The sequence below is a fragment of the Synchiropus splendidus genome, chromosome 14 (genome assembly GCF_027744825.2).
Source record: "Synchiropus splendidus isolate RoL2022-P1 chromosome 14, RoL_Sspl_1.0, whole genome shotgun sequence".
In the NCBI taxonomy this organism is placed as follows: Eukaryota; Metazoa; Chordata; class Actinopteri; order Syngnathiformes; family Callionymidae; genus Synchiropus; species Synchiropus splendidus.
This window is the reverse complement of record NC_071347.1, coordinates 8,791,146-8,815,615: the sequence shown is the minus strand read 5'-3', so window position 1 is coordinate 8,815,615 and position 24,470 is coordinate 8,791,146. Positions and strand designations below refer to the sequence as shown.

General features: G+C 45.4%; 1 protein-coding gene across 1 annotated transcript in view; it reads right to left on the bottom strand.

Moving 5' to 3' along the window:
- The window catches only part of cdh13 (cadherin 13, H-cadherin (heart)), a 290,131-nt gene that overhangs the window by 173,761 nt on the left and 91,900 nt on the right, over positions 1–24,470 (bottom strand). Inside the window, exon 3 of the mRNA XM_053884926.1 lies at positions 8,273–8,484. Coding sequence (XP_053740901.1) covers positions 8,273–8,484 — 212 coding nt within the window. The remainder of the gene's footprint in view (positions 1–8,272; positions 8,485–24,470) is intronic.

The following is a 24,470-nucleotide window of genomic DNA, read 5'->3' as shown; positions in this document are numbered from 1 at the left end:
TCTTGGTCTATTCCCAGCCTCCAAACCTTAATGGACGATGCGTCTTGGGCTTCCTGTCCAGAAGTACTTTATTTACTTACAGTGCATCGCCTTTTTTCAAATGAGAACGCAACTCTAAGTGCTTAACAGAATCAAAAGAGAAAGTGAGTAAACTGATGGATTAAAAACACTCATATTTGAAAACTCACGCCGGTACATTTACACAGGAGGTGAGAGGCGCAAGTAGTAGCGACTGCAGCGGCGCCTATGTGAGACACTATGGTGAAGGCAGGGAGTGGTGGATGGAAACTAAGATCTAGATTCTGCAGTCCAGTCCTGACCCCACTGCCAGAACAGCCCTCACCACAGTGCCACCTGTCCGCGGTCCAAACCCCATCCTCAGCCCGGGCAGCCTCTACTGTTGGCTTCATCTGTGAGCAACCTTGAAGCGGACGGCTTCTGAGTATGAAGTGGATGATGAGGATCATCACCTCTAATTCTGGCAGTCACAGATGGGGAGGTTTTCTGAATGTGCCAACAAGTGGGGGACAATGGTGAAGCTGTGAGGTAGTTTTTGTGGGTTCATTTTCCTCTATAACATGCTTTGTTTCCTCTCCACGAAGAGCTGTTAGCCAAGATCAGATCACCCTGAAGTTTATACATCTATCCTTATTCATGGTTATCAATTGTTTCACAGACAGACAGGAGTCTGTAAAAATACTGCCATGTCTATCGCAGGTTACCGACAACTGTTTGGCAGTTCGCACCACAGGCCAGTTTGATGTACGTTTCAACTCGTGCGGGCGAAGATAAAATGATCCCATCAGTGTTGACATTGGACCCAGTGAAGGAAAATCATTGTTATTAAAACACTCCAGCCATCAGTCATTTGCTGCAGATGTTTTCATCCGGCGCACATTCCAAACCATCCACTGGGGACAGCTAAGAGGATTTGGACTGAAATTGCAAAGTGGACGCCGAACATAAAAGTGCTGGATTTATATTTTTGTCTAAATGCAAAAGACAATCGTAAATTAATTACTGTTTTGGAAACGACTTAAAGAAAGCAATTAAACACGCTCCTTTAAGAGACCTTTCATCAAGATAAAAAATAAAAAAAAGACTCCCTGACCATTGTTTTTACACTTCACTTTATTCATGAGCTCTGGGATTATTTGCACTGAGCAATTACCTATTATGGAATTGCTTTAAAATAGAGATTATCCCAACAGGAAAAAAAAAATAGATTTACAGCACAGGCTATAAATATGGAGCTGAAAACCTCTGAGGAAACAAATGTTTTGACATACGGAATAGATGTGTTGCTGTTTGTTGACATTTCTGACTCCTCACATACTCAGGTATGGCCCTTCCATTTCCTGCTCACTTTTTTAAAATAGATCCCATCTTGTAAAACGCATAATAATGTCTGTTGGTTGTGCAAACCCATTATAAGGACTGACTGACAAGAGATTGGCAGCACCGTATAATTGACAGTTGCTCGATGCGTACCGTCTGCAAGGCATGGACCAGTAATAGCATCCAAACCAAATGTGTAACATTGTAAAAAAAAAAAAATTAACAGTTTGCTCTGCAGAAAACAGGGAACCTTTGTAAGTGCAGGAGCTCCTGGTCCACTGATCACACTGATGCACGAGACACGTCGCAGCTAGGATGATAACAACAACAACAAACATGGAGGAGATGTTTTTTGGTATATATATATATATATAGTGGTACCTCAGTTTTCGAACGTCTCGGAGTTCGAACAAAAATTTCTAGATTTTTTTGCTTCGGATTTTGAACGAAAATCCAGAATCAAATGCCCCCGAAAAAAGCCGGAAAAAAACATAACGTGCGCGGACCGATCAGCTGACCCACGAGGCGCTTTGTGCCTTTGTCCCGTTGCTCCATTTACTGACTGTTTCTTCTTCATATTGAGGTGTAAAACCTTTCCTGTCTCCACACTGGACCGTGGTAGAGTGTCACAGGGGAGGTGCTCGCTCTCCACACTCCAGGGTTTGATGTCCTGTTGTGGGCTGGAGCTCAGACAGGGATGAGGCGAGTCTGGGACAGAGCGTTACTTGGTTTATGACTTTGTCACAGCCAAATTGCACAGAAGCGCACATTCAGAGCTGGACACGCACCGGGCACCTCTTCACTTCTGGAGAGACAAACACATTCTTTCTTTTTCCATTCATTGTAAGGGGAAAAATCGATTCAGATTTTGAACAAATCGCTTCTCGAACGGCCGTCTGGAACGGATTGGGGTCGAGAACTGAGGTACCACAGTATATATATGATGAAAAATGTCAAATGTGTGTCTGTAGAAGGAAACCCAAACACACTTATTGGATCTTGATGCTCAAATTTGTCAAAAAAAAAAAAAAAACGACAATACGTCATGCCAAGGCTTAATACATTTAAACCTCTGTGACTTGCCAGAAATCACCCCTGAACCTGCAGACTTTGCGAGCTACTGTGGTACAACCAAATTGGAACGGCATGCATGCACTAATGGACTGAACACAAAGGGCAGCCGCCTGGAAAGATAGATGAACTCTGAGATACCAAAGCAAAAACCATCTGTGCCTAGCGCCTCCAAAATCTTCTCAGTGACATTGTTTTTTTCTTTACACAACATATGACCCCAAACTCTATTGTTAATAGTGACAGCCTGAAACATTACAGGTAAAACAGATTGATTGATTCAGAATTATATTGATTTATTTATGCTTCGATTTCAGGATGAAGTATTTCATTCTCCTGTGAATACCGTTGAATCGTTCATCAAAAAGGATGACTAACAGAAGCAACCGAGAATGTTGCATTGTAGGCGGGAATTTCATGATCTGAAATGAAAAGATAAAAGCATCTCAATCTAGAATTGTGGGTGGAATTTTCGTTCCCAGTCGGACCAAGGATTGACTTCTGCATTTCTTTACACACCATGAGAGTTTTTTATTTCTTTCCTAGATCCATTTTCAAGTTGATCATGAGAAGAATGGTTGGCAATTGATGGGGGCGTTAAAAATGAGACCCCCCCAATCTTATTAAATGTAGTTACATTACTTTTTTTTATTACACTTTAGATTAGGGAACATATACTGCCATAAATAAACCTAAACATTCAACTTATTCATATATGTATGAGCAACATATCAGCCTTAGTCGTAATAAAGTACTGATTTATGTCTTGGAATAGTCACCAATCATTCACTCTCAACTCCAACAGTGAATACTTACAGTTAAAAAGCTAACAATTATCTTTATATGTATATGCTTAATGTATGTTTTTATTATTATTGTTTATTTTATGTTATTATTATAATACTTCTCCATATAAATCACAAAAACTGGAGCTTTTTATGCAGTGATATATAGATATATTTGGGTGACAACATTATATATGTGTGTGTGTGTGCGTGTGTGTGTGTGCTGATTAAATATAAAAAAAGATAGGGCAAAAGAAAATAAAGAGCAAGATGAAGCTAAATAATTTCCTATAGAATTTGTCACGAGAGCGAAGGGACGAGGGAGCTAAAGCCACGTAGGGGGACGTGACCAAGACCCAAGTGCGAGTGGTGAAAGGCACTGGAGGCAGGACGGAGTAAAGATTAGATATTTAATAATTAAACAACTGAATCAGAACTGAAAGCGTCACCGAACCGGGAAGAAACAGAGCAAACGCAAAGTGTAAAAACAGTAATGAAAACTAACAGAAGTGCACAAAAATTAGTAAAAAGTCAAAACAGAAAGCGTCACCGAACCGGGAGTTAAATGAACTTAAATCACAAATGAAAACCGAGAATAAACTACAAAAGAAAACCAAGAAACACGCGGCAAACAGCAAGAAACCAAAAACACTAACTCAGGACAGCAGGGTTAAACAATGTAACAAAAGAACTAGCAGGCGCACAGAAGTAAAAGCCGAACACAGGGAGAGAGACACGAGAACCGCAGAAGCCGAACACAGGGAGAGACACGAGAACCGCAGAAGCCGAACACAGGGAGAGACACGAGAACCGGGAGTTACCACAGGGGATCGAGAGGAGTCCAAAATCACAGGAATCACCCAGGGAACGTGGAAAACACACAGGGACTAGGAGAAGTGGCAGGAAACAAAGACACAACGATCTGGCACACGTTGCTGGAGCCCAGGTGTTTTTGAAGACAGTAATCAGGGTGTAATGGGCTCCAGCCGTGTGCCAAAGGAGCAGAGGGAGAGAAGCAAAACCAGGACTCTGAGCCTGGAACCGGAGCCATGACAGTACCCCCCCCTTAAAGAACACCTCTTGGTGTTCTACCAGTCCTGGATGGACGGTCGTCGTAGACGAGGGGAGGAGGAGGCCCATTGGAGCGACTGGAAGAGCCGGGCTGCAGCGACCCGGAAGACAAGCTGGGGTACTGGGGAGGTGGCGGGTGGGAAGTTGCGGCTGGGGTCTTCGGGAGGACGCGGCGGCGGCTTGGGAGCCACGCAGGAGACGTGGGGAGGCCGCGGCGGCGGCTTGGAAGCCACGCTGAAGACGTGGGGAGGCCGCGGCGGCGGCTTGGGAGCCACGCTGAAGACGTGGGGAGGCCGCGGCGGCGGCTTGGGAGCCACGCTGGAGACGTCGGGAGGCGGCGGCGGCGGCTTGGGAGCCACGCTGGAGACGTCGGGAGGCGGCGGCGGCGACTTGGGAGCCACGCTGGAGACGTCGGGAGGCCGCGGCGGCGACTTGGGAGCCACGCTGGAGACGTCGGGAGGCCGCGGCGGCGACTTGGGAGCCACGCTGGAGACGTCGGGAGGCCGCGGCGGCGGCGGCGACTTGGGAGCCACGCTGGAGACGTCGGGAGGCCGCGGCGGCGGCGACTTGGGAGCCACGCTGGAGACGTCGGGAGGACGCGACTTGGGAGCCACGCTGGAGACGTCGGGAGGACGCGGCTTGGGAGCCACGCTGGAGACGTCGGGAGGACGCGGCTTGGGAGCCACGCTGGAGACGTCGGGAGGACGCGGCTTGGGAGCCACGCTGGAGACGTCGGGAGGCCGCGGCGGCGGCGGCGACTTGGGAGCCACGCTGGAGACGTCGGGAGGCCGCGGCGGCGGCGGCGACTTGGGAGCCACGCTGGAGACGTCGGGAGGACGCGGCTTGGGAGCCACGCTGGAGACGTCGGGAGGACGCGGCGGCGGCGGCGACTTGGGAGCCACGCTGGAGACGTCGGGAGGCCGCGGCGGCGACTTGGGAGCCACGCTGGAGACGTCGGGAGGCCGCAGCGGCGGCGGCGACTTGGGAGCCACGCTGGAGACGTCGGGAGGACGCGGCTTGGGAGCCACGCTGGAGACGTCGGGAGGCCGCGGCGGCGGCTTGGGAGCCAAGCTGGAGACGTTGGGAGGCGGCGGCGGCTTGGGAGCCACGCTGGAGACGTAGGGAGGCCGCGGCGGCGGCGGCGGCGGTGGCTTGGAAGTCACGCTGGAGACGTCGGGAAGCCGCGGCGGCGGCTTGGGAGCCCCGCTGGAGACGTCGGGAGGCAGCAGCGGCGGCTTGAGAGCCCCGCTGGTGTCGTCGGGAGGCGGCGGCAGCTTGAGAGCCGTGCAGTAACGTTTGCGAGGCGGCGGCTTCAGAGCGGCGCAGAAGTCCTCGGGAGGCGGACGCTTGAGAGTCGTGCAGGAGTCTTTGGGCGGCGGCGGCTTGGGAGCCCCGCTGGAGTCGTCGGGTGGCGGCGGCTTGGGAGCCCCGCTGGAGTCGTCGGGAGGAGACAGCGGCTTGGGAGCCGCGTAGGGGCCCTTGGGAGGAGACGGCTTGGGAGCCGCGTAGGGGCCCTCGGGAGGAGACGGCCTGGGAGCCGCGTAGGGGCCCTCGGGAGGAGACGGCCTGGGAGCCGCGTAGGGGCCCTCGGGAGGAGACGGCCTGGGAGCCGCGTAGGGGCCCTCGGGAGGAGACGGCCTGGGAGCCGCGTAGGGGCCCTCGGGAGGAGACGGCTTGGGAGCCGCGTAGGAGTTTTTGGGAGGCAGCGGCCTGACCAGGGGAGGCAGCGGCCTGACCAGAGGAGGCGCCGGCTGGAGAGCGGCGCCGGAGAACAGGGGAGGCGCCGGCTGGAGAGCCGCGCCTGAGACCAGGGGAGGCGCCGGCTGGAGAGCCGCGCCTGAGACCCGGGAAGGCGTCGGCTGGAGAGCCGCGCCTGAGACCAGGGAAGGCGTCGGCTGGAGAGCCGCGCCGGAAAACACGGGAGGCGCCGGCTGGAGAGCCGCGCCGGAAAACACGGGAGGCGCCGGCTGGAGAGCCGCGCCGGAAAACCCGGGAGGCGCCGGCTGGAGAGCCGCGCCGGAAAACCCGGGAGGCGCCGGCTGGAGAGCCGCGCCGAAAAACAGGGGAGGCGCCGGCTGGAGAGCCGCTGGCTGGAGGGCCGCGCCGGAGACCACGGGAGGCGCCGTCTGGAGAGCAGCGCCGGAGACCACAGGAGCCACCGGCTTGAGAGCAGCGCCGGAGACCACAGGAGCCACCGGCTTGAGAGCAGCGCCGGAGACCACGGGAGACGCTGGCTTGAGAGCTGCGCCGGAGACCACGGGAGGCGGCGGCTTGAGAGCCGCGCCGGTGTCCACGGGAGGCGAAGACGGGGAAACACAAGAGTCACGAAAGAAAAAATCACGTACGGGAACAGACAGAATTGGCTCCGACGGAAGAGCAGAAGAAGCAAGCGGAGAACCGGACAGAGCAGAGCGGGAGGAAAGCCGTGCAACCGCCTCAGACATGGAGTCCAACAGTTCAAAAATAGACACCGTCATCCTCTCCATATTGCCTATACTGGTGGCCTGAGCGTCTAGCTCGTCCTGCCAGCCCTTCAACACTGCTGGGTCTATTAACATGGCCAGATCGTTTCTGTCACGAGAGCGAAGGGACGAGGGAGCTAAAGCCACGTAGGGGGACGTGACCAAGACCCAAGTGCGAGTGGTGAAAGGCACTGGAGGCAGGACGGAGTAAAGATTAGATATTTAATAATTAAACAACTGAATCAGAACTGAAAGCGTCACCGAACCGGGAAGAAACAGAGCAAACGCAAAGTGTAAAAACAGTAATGAAAACTAACAGAAGTGCACAAAAATTAGTAAAAAGTCAAAACAGAAAGCGTCACCGAACCGGGAGTTAAATGAACTTAAATCACAAATGAAAACCGAGAATAAACTACAAAAGAAAACCAAGAAACACGCGGCAAACAGCAAGAAACCAAAAACACTAACTCAGGACAGCAGGGTTAAACAATGTAACAAAAGAACTAGCAGGCGCACAGAAGTAAAAGCCGAACACAGGGAGAGAGACACGAGAACCGCAGAAGCCGAACACAGGGAGAGACACGAGAACCGCAGAAGCCGAACACAGGGAGAGACACGAGAACCGGGAGTTACCACAGGGGATCGAGAGGAGTCCAAAATCACAGGAATCACCCAGGGAACGTGGAAAACACACAGGGACTAGGAGAAGTGGCAGGAAACAAAGACACAACGATCTGGCACACGTTGCTGGAGCCCAGGTGTTTTTGAAGACAGTAATCAGGGTGTAATGGGCTCCAGCCGTGTGCCAAAGGAGCAGAGGGAGAGAAGCAAAACCAGGACTCTGAGCCTGGAACCGGAGCCATGACAGAATTAGCAATGAATGATGAAGAAGAGAATCAGGACCATTTCTCATGAGGGCTGCCTGTGGCCCACAAGCCCCACTTTGCCCACCTGGGTTCATGGCTCCTTTAACAAAGCATCTTCATAAACATTTATATGACAGGTTACTTTCAATTTTCAATCATTGGATTAGAGACTTAAAGAACATTTTTTCAATTATTGTTGGTGTGGCATTTCACAACCTGAAAAATGTAATGTAAATAAACTATGATTATGCATGAAGCAGTAGCAGCAGTTGGAAGCAGGTGGAAGCAGATTCTCCACTGTGGCACCTGTGATTATAAGCTATTTAAGTCATTAAAATGCAATATTATGTTGACATTTATTCATTTTTAATTCGACACAGTCTACAAATGTGGCTCCGAGCAAAGATCAGAGCTAGAAATCCCACCTCCTACCATGCCACTGTCAAACTCCCTACTGTGTCTGCAATTCATGCCTGACTTTATTCCTTTTATACAAGTTTCAACACGACGTGAGAAGTTGGAATCCCACCTTTGAACTGAGCTGAACACTTGAGAGCCATGTTACTTTTACTTGAACACTGTGTGCGTCAGAGGATAGATGTGCGCAGGATACTTTCACCAGTTAAAACAATGTATTTACAGAGGCATCACTTGAGACCAAAACAGCAGCAAACCTCACCTTGAGCTTGTGCGGCGAATGATCAGGCAGCTGAGAGATGTTCACCTCGGCCACGTCGTCCGCATGTGCGCTGATTCCGTGGATGAAAATAACAGGACCGGCAAACTGGGCGTCTTTCCGAGGAGCCAACTTGAACTCCTCGTCAACATGAAAGATGGGGTCGGACACCTCAAATTTAACCCCTTTGTTGCCCGCACAATCATCAAATTGAACTGAAAGCAGAGAAAAAGAAAGGGTGACTCAGACAACAGTTTTCATACTTACAAGCATTGGTGTGTTTATAAGGACGCATGAGTACGGCGTGCAAAGTACATTCATCCCAAATGGCGTTGGTTTGGATGTCACCACTTGTTGTTGCTGCTACCTGACAATAAACACAGCGCACTCACAGGGCAGAACCTTTGTCCACTCAAGGCTGTGATCTCTTCTTCCTGTTTACAAACAGCTGCCCTCTGGCCTTAACTTATGGAGGCGATGGAGTCGATGACACAACCCCGATCAGACTTATCGTACTGGTGATACAGTGCACAACAAACTATGAGTTCTGGAGAGCACCAACTCTCTCTCCCCTGACATTTAACATTATGGACTCCCTCCTTTCGCTCAATTCCTTCCTCACCAGACTTCTTGAAAGGGAGGTTCACTGCTTCAGTCAGGACCGAAGATGAGAAAACGCCACCTTCTTCGGCCACTTTCACCTTTCTCATCACTGTGTGATGCACTGATGCAACTCTCACAGATCTGGACAGGCTGCTCTTTCATTTAAATGTCATTTAACAGGGCGGCAGAGTGGAGCTGCAGCAACTCTTTGTTCTGCTCTAGTTTCCACTCTTAGTTGAAAAGCATGCTGAGGTGATCTGACATCTCTGAATGCCCCTGCATCTCTGGATTTGGTCTCACCAACCACCGCATTCGACAACACCGTCTCCGTTATTCTCATTGTTATTAGTGTTTGTTTTGGAGTTCATTATTGTCATAAACATTTGACTGTGGGCTGCTCCCCCTGGTGGACATCTTGGTGAGCAGCAATGCCATGTAAAGAACGCATGCAAGTATGTGATCAGCGTTGGTTACAATTTCATACATAAAGGGAGCAGTAATGGTACTGGTCCCCACTACAATTCTATCAGTAACCTCATCCAGCACCACCTGGCGTAAACGCTGCTAGGTTCGAAACCATATTTTACACACAGTGCTTCACTTTTATCTCATTTTGCCGGATTTTTTTTTTTGTCTATCTCTTCCATCCAGTCAACATATTCAGTTTCCCTCAGAGTCCTCCTCCACCAAGCCTCCACCAAGCCTTCGTTCGTCTTAAAAGTGTTCAGCTTTCAGTTCAGGAGATGCTTCAGTTGAACAGGAAATCATATAGAGTGGCCATTTTAGTGCAATTACCATTCCAGTAAAAAGGGGGAAGGATATGTTGATAGAATGATCGTGTCCCTTCTCCGTGACAGACAAAGAACGTCACACTGTCAAGACGGCATCCTCCACAATCCATCAACAAAGACTTCCATTCTCTCTGCTGGTAAAAAAAAAAAAAAAAGAAGAATCTTCATAAAAGATGTGGGGGTGTCTCATCTCTGTGTTCTGTCACATCGGGGACTGTATGTGCATCTTTCTGAGGAAGAAATGGGTTTAGATATGAATCTGTATTATCAGGACTCTCTGAGCAGCTTGTGGATCAGTGGTGCCTCTCTGAAGATGAAAGACAGCTCTGGTCTAAGAGCAAAGGCTTGAACCAACTCATTAAATGGTGAGCCACTGTTACTGTCCTGACGTCAAACTTGTGGGTGTAGACCTGCTGTCAGTACAATGAAAATATGCGGCTTGTATTCCCAACATATGCACCACAACTTAAGGATTTGACTCTCATCATTATGAAGGATAATACAGACCTCAGTGCCATAAAGGATATGTGATCTAAAGACATCGCTGTTTTTATTGCCAACTAATAAGCTGCTGTCACGTTATGTTAGCAAAACAAATGGGTCAGTGGACATGAAAGAGTGCTTTGATGCTTTATTTCACATGTTTCATGCTTAAATAGAGAGGTATTTCTTATCCTCCATGGAGAGGAGAATAGTGGCATCGATGGATTATATTCATCCAAGTCTTGACAGAAGATGAGAATAGCCAATGGTAATGAGTGTTGCTCCATAGTCCAGCGATCATGTGACTGGGATGGAATCACGTCAAACTAGCCTACACTGAAAGCCTCTGTGCCACGGTACAGAATCCTCATGCTGCCAGTCAGGAGAGTTTCGGAGAGCTGGAAGCGATCTCATTGAAAAGAGCGAGCCAATGAGCTGTGATGCTTCTATCGCAGCCCATTTCCACTCCCATGGCACAACATATCGACATGGACTTTTCAGTCCTACGCTGATGCCACTGGCAGTGTTGCATGTTGAGGCTTTCAATTGATGCCCGTGCTCCAACTTCTGCGGTGGGCAGCACATCACGTAGTAGAAAGATGGAAGTTGGGGTTAGGCAAGCTACAGGATGGCACTCCGAAATGTAACAACGTGTCAATTGCCTGGCTGCCTTTGTCATGAGTATAGGACACAAAAGTCCACTTCCCCAATGTCAACACATTACACCATGGGAGTGAGGATGGGTTGCTCCATAGTGTTGAAAAGAGGCCTAAGGACAGCCAAAAAGTTCAGTAGTGGCCGGTGAACGACCCGATGATGGTGCAATACTTGGGGTTGTGGTTTTGTTTTTCATGTTAAATGCATTCTGCTGTCTACATTGAAAGCTATTTGAATGATGACACACTCATTTAGGTGTTTGTTTTTTGTACTTTATTATTATTCATATTTTAATCAATATATTCCATATAATCTTTTGATGGGGAGACTTGTGTGTAGTATAATAACACTTCTTTTTTTCTTTTTCTTTTTTTTTCTCACTGAAAATAAAGTAAAAAATAGCCTGTGAATAGAACTCGAATTTTATGAGATCAACTTTGATAAATAACTAATCCATACGAATAACACAGAATAAATTTTCAATGCAACAAGATTCTCAGGTGCATTAGATTATATAATGTGATGTCATTACCAAAACATCCGCAACGAAGGAGAATAAATGAGTGAGTGCTAATGCTTGGAAAATTGCAGTAAAAAAAAAAAAACACTGGAGCACATTCACCCTAATGTTTAAGCTCATGTGTGTAGATTCAACTTCACTTTCATCACTATGGTGTCGAATATATGATGAATTGCAATGAATTCATTTTAAAACCTACAACAAATTGCAGACACCTAATTGTGACGTATATCTATACAGAAAATTTTTATTTTAATGGTGCTGAATGACTGAACTACAACTATACAGCTTTCTGGATCAAGTTTATTGAAAACACAATCGACAGCGCAGCTTTTATCCCCAAATTACCGAGCACATTTTAGGACAGAACTTTCACACGAAATAGATGAGGAAACAATGGAGAGGAAATGAAAATACAATGAACCCTGAGGCAACAAAGCGCCCAGAAATAACACTCAACAACATGCTCTCAGCGGAAACAAGGCTTCATTCCTACATCGTGCTCGAACTTCTAAGCCGAGGCATGAAAGATGCATTTATTTCCATTCCCATTACAAGCCTCAGATTTATTTCAATAACACGGACGCACTCTTTAGTGTCTGCAAATTGTGGAGCCAAACAGTGTCAGTGGCATTTCAAAGGCAGCCGGAGAGTGTTTGATGGTATTCTCACACTGTCAGGTTTTTGGGGGATTTCAGAGGAGAGCATGGTTAGCTGTCGGCTTTGAAGTAAGGCAACAATGACAGCATGCAATGTACCCAACTTACTCGCTGCATCCACACAGTTTCTCTTTTCAGTTTTGCAAAGCAAAAGCCTGAAAAAAACTTTGCACGGTATGGACTGGGGCTGTTAAATGTGCCTCCACAGTGCAATAATCTCTATTATCTGTAGAAAGTTCAGCTTTATACGCTGAACTCAGTGTAGATCGCGGTGGGCAAACCGGTCCTCAACAGGCCGCAGAAGTGAGTGTCACTCTGGTGTTGCTTGTTTCAACTGGTATCTGCTTATCTGTGCGTGCTTGGGCTTCCACTTTGCCAACCCCAGAGATATATTGCAGCGACAATAGCGCCCCAGGGACAACACAGTTTATGTTGATGTATATTAACTTTATGTGGGTGATCGGAGGGGTTGATCGCCAGATGTTTAGGACTGCACCTATGAGTATGTCAAAGGGTCTGCTTGTAGTGTTGAAACAATTCACAATTAGATAAGAAAAAAAAAAGAATTTTAATTGAAGTGTGGTTGGAAAGGAATGTTGCATGTCATATGAAAGTGTCTAATTCAGTAGTTGATTAAAGTCAAACATCATCTGCATATACGTTTTATAATAGTTGACAAATCCCTACGTCTTTGGAGCATACTCAGTTCTAGTTGAACAATTTTGATAAAAGCCTTTTATCAATTGACATGTGAAACATGGTCAGTAGACTACAATAGATTCCATTCCTCCATGGTTTGACAGTCCACGGCTCCAGATCGCGACCACAGCTGGAGAACGCGCAAGCAAACTCCACACCTACTCACAGTTCACTGAGTTACAGATGTGCGATAAAAACATATGCTTTACATATTATATTTCAATGTCAACTGATGGAATTTTATTTTCCCATTTTGTGTAGCCCAAGCCACGGAAGCTATACATACTGTATTCAGAAGCCTATGAGAAGACAATGTTCCTACAACATGGACCTTTCATCTGTGTCTATAGTGTGAAACAGTGATGGTGTACAAATGGGTACTTGCACATTTTGGCAATGGAGGTATGGAGGAGTACTGTTATCCACAGCGCTAGCCACAAAAGCTTGCAAATGTTATCTTCAAACTCACACTAATGGATGAAAAAGGAATCCCATGCCAGTACTACATAGTGGCATTAGGCTCTTTTTACTGCTGCTACTTGTGTATATATTATTTATTAGTACCTACTTGTTGTTTTCTGCTTTGCTTGATTGTTTTTTATATATTCTTTTGACATTTTTTGCACCAAGGGAGTAGCGTTTTTTTTTTAAACAAACAGTATTCCTTGATACTTCTGGAAGTGATAACCAAATAAATAACAGATCCCAGTAAAAAATTATACAAAAACCTTGAGGGGATCAAACCCGAAACCCCCAAAAAAACATTACACAGCAACATCAATCATTTTTTCAGCATCCATGTTGCATCCCTTTTCTTGACTACTCAGTCGTGAAGTTTCCTTCTGAGCTGTTTTCTTGATGATTTTCCATCCCGCAACTAAATGTCAAGCCTCTGTGAAGTGTGAGATGGGAATCAGAGGTGTAATCTGGAAGGTGACAGCAAGCGTATGCTGGAGCTGATAGCTGCCGTGTCTTAACAGGAACGCTCAGCTCAGCCTTATGATAACGGCTCGGGAGAACACCAATCAGAAATAATCACCTGTCCTGAGAAAACGTTTGCTTTTGCAGCAGGACTCATGTTTACCAACAGTTTCCTCAGTAGATAGAGGACCACCCACAACAGAGTGCAGTGGTAACAGGGTTGTAGCTTTGTTCTTGAGAGATAACCTTTGCGAGGCTGCAGCTGTTACGAATGAAAGTACATTTCTATCTCCTTTAATACATTGTAATTACATGGGACGTTTGTCTGATGCATTACATGATGTGAAGTCAACCTTTCTTCTTCCATCCCACCGAGATTGAAAAGGAGCAGCGCAACAAACTGCTTTTCCCTATTTTCCTGGACAGTTTTGTCACTGCGTGAATGCTTGCGCCTGTATGATGTCCTTTGTGTTCGGTGTTATTTCCAGTATCTAACACGCAAATATAATATGTAATAATAATATGAAAATGTAATAATAACTACAGGGGCAAGAGCCAGCGAGGGGAAGAACTGGAGTGCCCACAGACACCATTCCTCTCGGCATGAAACTGCAGCGCCTTAGATGCCCATCCTGGCGAAAGGCGAGGCAAGCGCGACAGACGTTGGCCTCCTTCACATGGTCCTGACCCAGACAGTAAAAGCAGGAAGCACTGGAGATCGTCTTGGGCCAGGCAGGGCGTAGGAGATGACGGAACTGTCTGGGTGAAAGAAAGGATGCTTTGCAGTAGCAGAAGGCTTATACGGGGGGTAGAGCTCCAGACTTGGGAGGAGAGTATACAAAAGATCTTTCAGAGCAAAGCAGATGCTTATAAGGAATAAACCTATAGTGAAGTCCATTAGAGGGCTTCGCATGCACTCGTAGAACTAGAGTTACATCCAGATAACTTGTATGTCTCTTCTCTAAACATTAAAAAAAAAATTCTTACAACCATAGTTGAGGTTTTACAGTGCTGTTCTTCTTTTCTGAAATAATATGATCATCTGTCTTGGTCTGCGCCTCTAGTCAACTTTATGCCTGGCTTATGTGTTTCATGCTAAGTTCATAAAATTCATGTTTTCAAGGCTGTGATATAAAAAAAAGAAAAGAAAAAAATAGAGTGAAAATGAAGATTTAAAAATAGGAAATAAAGCGAAACAATAAGTAACTGGAGAAGTTGGCTCAGAAGTGAAGGCTACCCACAACATTAGTTAATTGATATGATGCATTGGAGGTTAAAGGTCAGTCCTACGCAGATGACCCTTTGCACATTATGTCATTCAGATCAATACCCACCCTGGAAGTTTGCGTTCAAATGGCCTTGAGAAAGCCAAAACTTGTAGTAACAGAATAAATGAAAATGAAGAGCGAGTAGAGAAAGCAGTTGGAGCACTTAAATCTAAGGACATAAAACCTACAAGAGACATCTGGTTAATTGCTGTACAACGTAACACTCATTCGTAAACACATTGTTTTAAGTTAATAAAACCATTATATAGGCCTTGCTAAACATCCATTAAGAAGCCTTGACCCTATGATTTTGCTTACAATTACTTGAAAGTGTTATCAAGACAATTTGCCCACTGTCTCTAGATTGCTTCAATTCTTGAACTTCAAAAAAATAGTTTGCTCTCCAGACAACACAGAACCTTTGTAAGTGCAGGAGTTCCTGGTCCACTGATCACACTGATGCACAAGACATGTGGCAGCTAGGATAATAACAACAACAACAAACATGGAGGAATCCCTGAACAAAAGCAAACAAAAGCATCTGTTTGCTTTGGTTCAGGGAGGTTTTTCACTACACAATGGTCAAGGTTTCCACTACTCTGAATGTACTTGAAATTCTTATACAATTTAAATTCTTATACAGATATTTTCAAGACGTTAAAAGAGCTTTAGTTTAAATAAGGAGATATAAAAACTTGAATACAGCCACCATCGTGATTTATTGTGCTATTGTCAAACTGATGCAAAATAAACAATATTTTGTTGTTTAAATGTATGGCTCCATCATTTGATTCAGTAATATACCAAATTCATTCAAATTGAAAAATGTGGCCTCTTGTGGCAAGTATTCTTATACCATTAAACTGCGATTAATTGAAATTAATAAATCACACATTTTCTAGATTACTAGATTTTTTGTTTATCGAATCCCACCCCTAAAAAAAAACAAAAAAAAAAAACAAGTAATCTAAATTGCCATCAGTCATAGAGAATATGTCATGTCTTACTTGTTAAACAAAACAATCGTTTGGACCGATCAGAGGTTTCATGCAGTGGTGTTGACACTCCAGAAATAATTGACTTGTTCAGCGATCGTATGAATCACCAGCTTATAAATGTAGGAAAGCTGATTATGATAAGCTGGCACTTACAAAATAGATCAGCTACTAACAGCTTCGCAGCTGACAAGTGCAGTCATTCCCCAAACTCAGACGGTGCTTCGTCAAAGCTGTCTGGTCCCCAAAGGAACCAAACTCCAATCAAATTGCCTCCGTTTATTCGAGGGGTTTCAGTGGACTGTGGTGGACAAAACAACTGCTGCACATCTAAAGGTCAAGCATGGACTTGTTCACTTCCTGGTTTGAGTTCACATGAATTTCAGCAAACTTCTCAATGCAAGTCTGACAGATCTATTTTTGTCATGCCTAAAGCAGCAGTCCAATACCAGGAGTCCTCTTAAGGCATTGCTTTATTTATACATCTGTTTGACGTTGAAGCACTTTTTATTTATTGCAACACGTTAAAGCAACAATCTCCCAATTCTGACGAACATCACTTCAGTTGAAGAATATTTTTGACAGCCAACCGCCTTCACATGTTCAGCAATTCTTCCACGACCCACCACTACACGTGGCCCAAGACTGATTTACAGCTCACGTTTATATTGTGAATATACGTGAGTTGGCCTTACAAACGTCCTGAATTCCAACAGAGGAATACATCAGTGCTGTGTTCTGTACAAATACGTATTGTCAATTGGTGTGGGCTATTTGAGTTAGCATGAGAGGGGGAAGCCATTTGTCAACAAACTCTGCCATTTCTTTACCTCACGCAGACGCTGAGAAAACATGTCACTAGTCCAAACTGGCAAATCTTTCCCACTCCTCGAAGAAGTAATTCGCCACTGGATGATCGCCAATATGTTACACCATCAGGCTTTTAGCTAGCAGGGCGTCTGGGCACCTGCAACACATGAAAAAATAGACGCCCGATTCTCGACCGTAGCTTGTCCGCCAGAAGCTGCCATATACCAGCATAATCTGGCGGTCAAACAACGGTCACAAATCGGTCGTCCATTTTCGAATGTTTTGCAGACGCCCAGACGCCCTCCTAGCCCAAAGCCTGAACACCATCGGAGTGAGATTAATTTGTACAAGACGGTTCTCATGTAGATCGATCGATCGGCCGAAAGGATGAGATTGCGGATACAAGCGGCTGAGATGAGTTTCCTCCGCAGGGTGGCTGGGCGCACCCTAAGAGATAGGATGAGGAGTTCGGTCATCCGGGTGGAGCCGCTGCTCCTCCACATCGAGAGGAACCAGTTGAGATGGCTCGGGCATCTGATCCAGATGCCCCCTGGACGCCTCCCTGGGGAGGTGTTCCGGGCATGTCCTACCGGGAGGAGACCCCGGGGAAGACCCAGGACTTGCTGGAGAGATTATGTCTCCGGTCTGGCCCGGGAACGCCTCGGGATCCCCCGGGAGGAGCTGGAGGAGGTTTGTGCGGACCGGGAAGTTTGGGCTTCCCTGCTCCGAATGCTGCCTCTGCGACCCAACCCCGGATAAGCGGTAGAAGAAGGCAAGGCTCTCATGTACTCATTGAACCAAGGTTACATACAGGTAACAATGGCAATAAAACAAGTGCATAATTGCTGAATAAAAAGATGAGTTTGGAGGATCAGCTGAAATCTAAAATACTTTGTTTACCATGGTATATGCATGGCCAATATCAGATTGATCCGAAAGGCAAACAAGTTTGAGCGTGTATCGAGTCAACAATACCAGGTAGAAATCCAAACCATTTCTTAGACACCAGACAAGGGCAAGGCAGAAGACGTGGAGCCAGGCCAGTGGTTCACTTCCAAGATTCAAGAGTCTGGATATAGAAGGACGGGAAAAAAACAAAGCAGGTGGGCGATGTGACTGCAGTTCAGAGTCATGACTGAACTCGAAGCTAACTAAAACCGTGACACTACATTCATATCACTGGTTTAAACATGTTTTAAACATTATTTTTAAGTCAGTAACGGTGAAAGTTTACCCATATTCTAACCTTGAAAATCAAGTAAATGGTGGCTATTTTCTCCTGGTATTCCCGACTTTGCATTTTGTTTGACTATTCGGCCACTTAAACACAGTGAATTGCAGGATTAAAGGGAGGAGGGTGAAACCCTCCAGAACCCTCCCAGTCACTTCATTAAGATGCTGCAGGCCAATAAAGCAGAAAAAAACAAGAGAGAACTCGAGCCTCACAGTCAGGGTCTATTGATGGACTGAATGCAAAAGGTTGCCAAATACAGTATGAGGAAAGAACGATCCCTGCTTTATTTGCTCGGCAGCTCATTACTGGAACGGTATACAAACCAAGGCTCTCACATTAAACAACATGGATGATGGTAAACATTCTTCAAACCCCTCAGATGGGAAATGTGAAGATCTGCAGGCGCGCTCTTTGAAGTTGTCTTTTTCAAGGTCACACCTGCGCACTTAGGAATTCATTGAAGTTGCTGTATCAAGCTGGATCTGCTCTCTGTTGACGTGAATATGTATCAGCCATCTATGAAGCAAGATTCCTCCCGCATTAATCACCAAGGTTAACCGTGGCAGTGCGTCGGCAGGGAGTGAGATTTAATTCAACAAACATCATTTGTTTATTCTGCGGTTGCAAGGCCAGCGTCACATCAAAGGACGGATGAAGCCACAGATAGAATAGAAACACGTGGCTCTGTTCGCGTGAGGCAGAAACCCGGGCACGAACGGAACCTGCTGAGCGACAAAACAAATGATCAGGCGTTCGTCTGGTAGAACAGCCGATCTGACGCAGTGGGGCCGACCAGAGAGGCCCCCCTTATTACTGATCAGCAGCAATGAGGTCATAAAAGAGTGAAATTAATTTCACTGGCGTTCAATTAATATCCATTTTGTCGAAGGGAAATGATGTTTGCTGGAGTGCAATGAACATTTTCTCACTGATATCCCGTCGTTGCAAATGAGCCACGACAAGATGGCATAGTTTCTTGTTAATTTTGGTCAACAGGGAAACCAGACCTTTAAATATGGAAAAGTTCGAATAAAAAAATGACCCGGAGTTATTATTTCACCTGATCTCGCTTTGAAAGAAAGATGGTTAATCCCCATCAAACCGTCATAGTATCAAATTAATACAACTGTGTGACTCACAAAACTGCTGAGAAAAACTTCAAATCCGGAGGCGTGGCTTTTGGGGAAAAAATGTGTGGAAGATCATAGACCAACAAAAACAAATCTACTTTGTATCTAGCTCTGTAGTCATGACGGGCTAATGTTTGAGCATAGTTCCCCAATGAAGCGCTCACTGATCTTCAAATATTGATATGCTACCATGTTGCAGTAAACCGAAGATAAAAGATGGGATTCCTGGCTGTTTGAACGGAGACAGACCCTGAGGAGTCACTCTTTTTAAAGAGTTGTTCATTCAGAAGGGCAACGGCTCAACACTGAGAAGCTGGAACAGAGCCGTAAAACTCACCTGGACATGAACCTTCTGACGTCCGCAGGTGTTCTCCAACCACCATACAATCGTAAAGTCACGTGTTTGTGAGCTTAAAAGTCTGTTTTGTAGAGTGAATTACGGTATATTTATCACACATATGCAGTCATTCGGCTGGAGCCGAGCCTCATTTGCATGTCCTACCGGAGTGGCTTGTCCTTTTGCTGGAGTGTTGTGTTTACTTCTGCCTGAGTGACACTTTTTCAAGCCCACCCACTTTGACGCTTAAACCAGTTTGAACGCAGGCTGGTTCCATACAAAGCAGAAAGGTGCTGGGAGTCTGCACCGATCCGAGAACCAGAATGCCGGTGAGAAGGGCCCAGGGATTGGTGGACATTTCACCAATTAAGCTTAGGTTATGTATTCATCATGCTCGACTGTCAAGCATAAGTTGTGGGTCAGTAACTCATTTTTGTCAAGGAAACTAGTCACTAGTCAAAGCAGTGTTACTAAGCTGAAAGGAGATCACACACTGACACATCCCACCAACACAATAAAGAGGCAGCGATGTCACCATATTTGGTGAGTGAATGTAGCCTCCTCCAGTGGTCTGTTCCTCTGGTTCGAATCCTCATTGGCTACCTCATAGAAGTCAGTAGAGATGAAGTGACCAGAACAACGGTTAACCACTGTAATTCTAAGAGGGTCTCTGAATTCTTTGGTGAGGTTTCATGAAACAGTGTCATCATTTCAGGAGGTCACTCCATGGCTTTGAAAAACTACTACAATGAAACCAAATAGAATTTCTGATCACAGAGCACCACCTATTGAGCCCTGAAATTAAGGCCACTGTTTCATGAAACCTCAGCCGCCTCCTGCCATGCTTTTAATTTAGTCAGCTTTAGTCAGCTACTTCCTGCTGATGGTTGGTTGAACCTCCACCTCTTAAGGAGAAGCTGGAGGTTGATGCAGCGGCAGATTGTGAATGCTCCTATATCCTGGTATATTTTTGAATCTTGTTCTCTTGTTTCATGGTTCTTTATGACTCGTGCTCGACCTGTTGTGTGTTTTACAGGACATTTTGGACTCCTCCCTGGACTGTGATCATTGTGTTTGTGCCGTTGGAGGCTTCTTCGGTTATTCGTTTTGGACTGGTGCTGCGTCCCATTTGTGTAGGCTCTGCCATTTGTGTAATTAAACTTGTTTGCGTCTTCCTCTCACTGATTCCGGCTCTTGGGTTTCCCTCATTGTCTGAGCCCTCACAAGCAGCTCATTGCTAGAAAAAAACATTTGTTCTTCAAACAAGAAAAAAAAAAATAAATAAATCTACATTTGTAGCAGAAACCTTTGTCACATAAATCAGCATTTTGTTGTCTCTTAACAAGGCTATCTTGTTGACAATGGATCTGTGAGTTTGTGGTATATTTTGGCTGAAAAGCCTCTCAGGAATGTGTCATCAAACTCAACCAGGGGTCGCCCATTTACAGTGAAATAAGTTGGTTTAAAGCAAAACTTTTAAAGCGTCAAACATGAAACTTGGTCCATGACAGTGCGAGCGTCTGCAAAGACTTTAAAGTACATTTGGAAAAGTCTGTGATGGCGCCACGCTGCGTATGTACTGGAGAGCTTTTATGCAGTCAGTCAAGATATTTATACACTTCTCTTTGCTCTTAAGGGACTTGAGTCAAAGTGTGTGCCGATGACAGCCAAACTACACAACAAGCTAGTTAATAAGAATAACTTTCATAATTTACGGGTCATTCACCAAAAGAAACCTTTTTTTTTTTTTTTTTTCACCAAATCCTTCAGTCACCCAAAAAGCCCAGTACAGAATGTGAATGGATGTGTTCATCCCAGCCAGTGTTCTCAAGTGAAAGAAACCAACGTGTTCCAAGTTTAATGCCGTCTTGTTTTTGTCCTGTTTTGTTTTTGAGTCCAACTGTTCTGCTGTCTCTTGGTTTCCACTGAGGATTTAAGACCATGAATGTCTTTTCCGGTGAATCATTCTGGTCACAGTGAATTCTTGTCTGCCGACATCAACCTTCAAACCCCTTAGAAAGATCAACTGATAGTGAAAGATACAGGACATTCATAAAAATAAAAAAATGAATAAAGTTAATAAAGTTGACGAACAAATTTCACATATTTGCTGTCACAGATGAAGCGCACTAAAACATCAGTGAAATATTGTATAATTATATCTGATTAGGTAATTACTTCCTACAAAATTAAAGCCATCCATCACAGCCTGAAAAGCCTATAATTATATAATAATAGCTCCATTATTAAAAGCTTAAATAAGGTGTTGATTTTATCAAGGGAGAGAAAATGGAAAAACGTCCTTACAGAGCCGATGAACTACAAAACAGCACAAGACAGTGAAACGCAGGCTGATAAACATCTTTCTAAATACATTTTGATAGGAGAGTGTCAACCACTCGTCCCAACACACTGCAGATCACTGGAGCCGCTCCCAGCTTCATCCAGCGGGAGGAAAACGCCCGCCAGTCCGTCACAAAACCACTGACTGCTTTTGGCAAATTTGAAAAGTGGCAGAGGGAAGAATAAATAAATAAAGAATCGCAGCATATTGAGAGTTGTGCTGCTTTGCCCAAGGCAAAGCGAAAATGTCAAGGAGCAACATATGAGAACGTAAATAGAAAAATACATAACTTGGCATTGACTAAATGACTCCGATGACTGACAAAGTGATTCCACCTTTAGACTGTCCTTTTTGTATTATTTGGTATAAGGTAACTGAAAGAACTTTGGGGGGCAGACACGTTCATACAATTTTAAAACAAAGTGATCCTCATATGTAGCTCATTCAAATACACATTTTAGTGTACTAATATTTGCTTTCACCATTTTGCTCTACTATGGCTAATGGAATATGATAAAGGCACCAGAGTAGACACTCAAAATAGCCACAGCTCCAGAATGAGACAAGTTAGATCTAAATAAAATAAGCATCTGGCACCGCTGTTTTCCACCACTGCAGCAGGGGAGTGTCTACGAAAGAATTGGAAGCCATCAACATCACGCTGAAAAAGTCTGAAAGTGCACTGGCCTCCCCAATAAAGCTTCGTCCGTCCAAGGGAAAGACAGGGTGAGACGATGATAATGCTGTTTAGGACGTAGCAAATACAGAAAATAGAGAAAAAGAAACTGATTCCATCAGAAAATAAACCGATGAAATCAGAAATGAGGGATCTGAGGGAATAAAGAAGAGTCGGAGATGAAGGAAAAGATGGCTACACTGTGCGCGGAAGGTCAAAGTCATTGAAGGGAAATTGCCAAAATGAATGAGACAGTCAAAGAAAAAAAAAACAAATGGGAGGAAACTGCCAAAACATGGGCGGAAATTAATACAACGCAGGGCATCATCTCAAGTACAAGAACAATTTGATGAAAGACATTCACACCCTGATAGCCGTAAACAACCAAAATGTGAAACTAATTGACAATATGAAGCAAACCTCAGTTGAGACTGAGGGGAGATTAGCACACATGGGAGACATGGTAAGGGCGAAGAATACATGTTCTGTGCCAGGAGACATGGAGGATGACGCACAGAGAACTTGTTAAGGACGAATTTATTATCGACTCGGTGGACGCCGCAATTGATGCAAGACCTCGACCCAAAATTCCAGGAGTTACTTAAAGTCAAGGTTCTGGCAAGTTAGCGGCTTCACCGTAAATAATCAGACCAGGGTCGCATCCGACCATGGTCGGCCGCTACAGATCTATGAAGACGGGAAAAAGCAAGTGGCAAAGAAAAAGAAAATCCTGGATTAAAGGCAGAGACGTGTATTTTGGTTCAGCTTCAAAATGGCAGCATTGAAACCTAGCAAACCCCATTCGAGGCAGATGCTGTGTAATATGACGGTCATAATGATTCAGCCTTCTAAAGTCATCAGAATAAAAACAAATAAAGGGGAAAAAATGTGGGGTCTTGATGGAAATGGAAGAGTTGCTCATCTGTTTTTGCTCTAGAGTGGGATTGAAATAAACTTCTACTTATGACCCAGTCCAACAGTATTAGGACTGGTTTGGTGAATATGGAGTGAAATGGCAAGACGCACTTTACTGCATGAAATATTATTGGCCCGGGTATGAGGCACTACTCAATCAGTCATTCTTCATTTGCATATATTTCAGACAAACGCAGTTAAAGTTCTGAATAAAATATCATGCCTGGAGGAAATCCAAGCATCAAGGTAATGTCCTGACATCTGAGTTCAGTGAAACTCTAAAGTCTGCGTTCATAAATATCTGGGCATTAAGCGGGGTGTGTCTCTGACTGCAAGTGTGCGAGCGAGCAGGACTGCGCTTAATAAACAGATCCGTTCAACAGATCGCAGAGTCTGGACTCTAAACGCACTCGAGTGAAACCACAAACAGACGTTTCATTTCAACCAGACAAGTGCACAAACACAGTGATTCATTAATGACAGTGGACCATGTAAATGAGGGACACAGGCACATTAGTGCTGGGTGGCAAAAAAGCAAACACAAAAAAAAACCATTTAATTATGTGAATGAATAAATTAATCAGGAGAAAAGACGCAGTTGTGATTTATCTAATCACGAGATGTAAACTCTCCCAGCCTTGTGAGGAGATGTCAAGTGCTACGAGCACAGTCAATACGTATGGAGAGACACAGACAGACACAACGGTACAATAACATTCATCATGAATGAACCGCCGCTTCGTCCTGTTTAGGGTTGTGGGGAGTCGCTGGAGCCCAGTGGTCACTGGGTGAGAGGCGGGTAGACACCCAGGACAGGTCGCCAGTCCTTCTCAGGGCACACACACACACACCATTCAGGGCGCATCCACACTACGCATTCTGTCTCGAGACAAAGCTCTTTCACCTCAGAAGTCCAAGATGTGAAGACAAGCAAGTCGAGTTTTGCCTGCGGACTTGATCCCAGCTGGAGAGCTGCATGTTGCCTTTTGAAACTCTCAGCAGGTGGTGAGCTTCCCGGGTCAGCATTTATCAGGTTTGTGTGGAGTCGCACTGTACACATAGTTTACAGTGCGACTCCACACAAACCTGATAAATGCCGGGCAGTAAAGGGTCACACTGGAAAACATAGTTCAACAACAACTTGATGCAGGAACTGAGA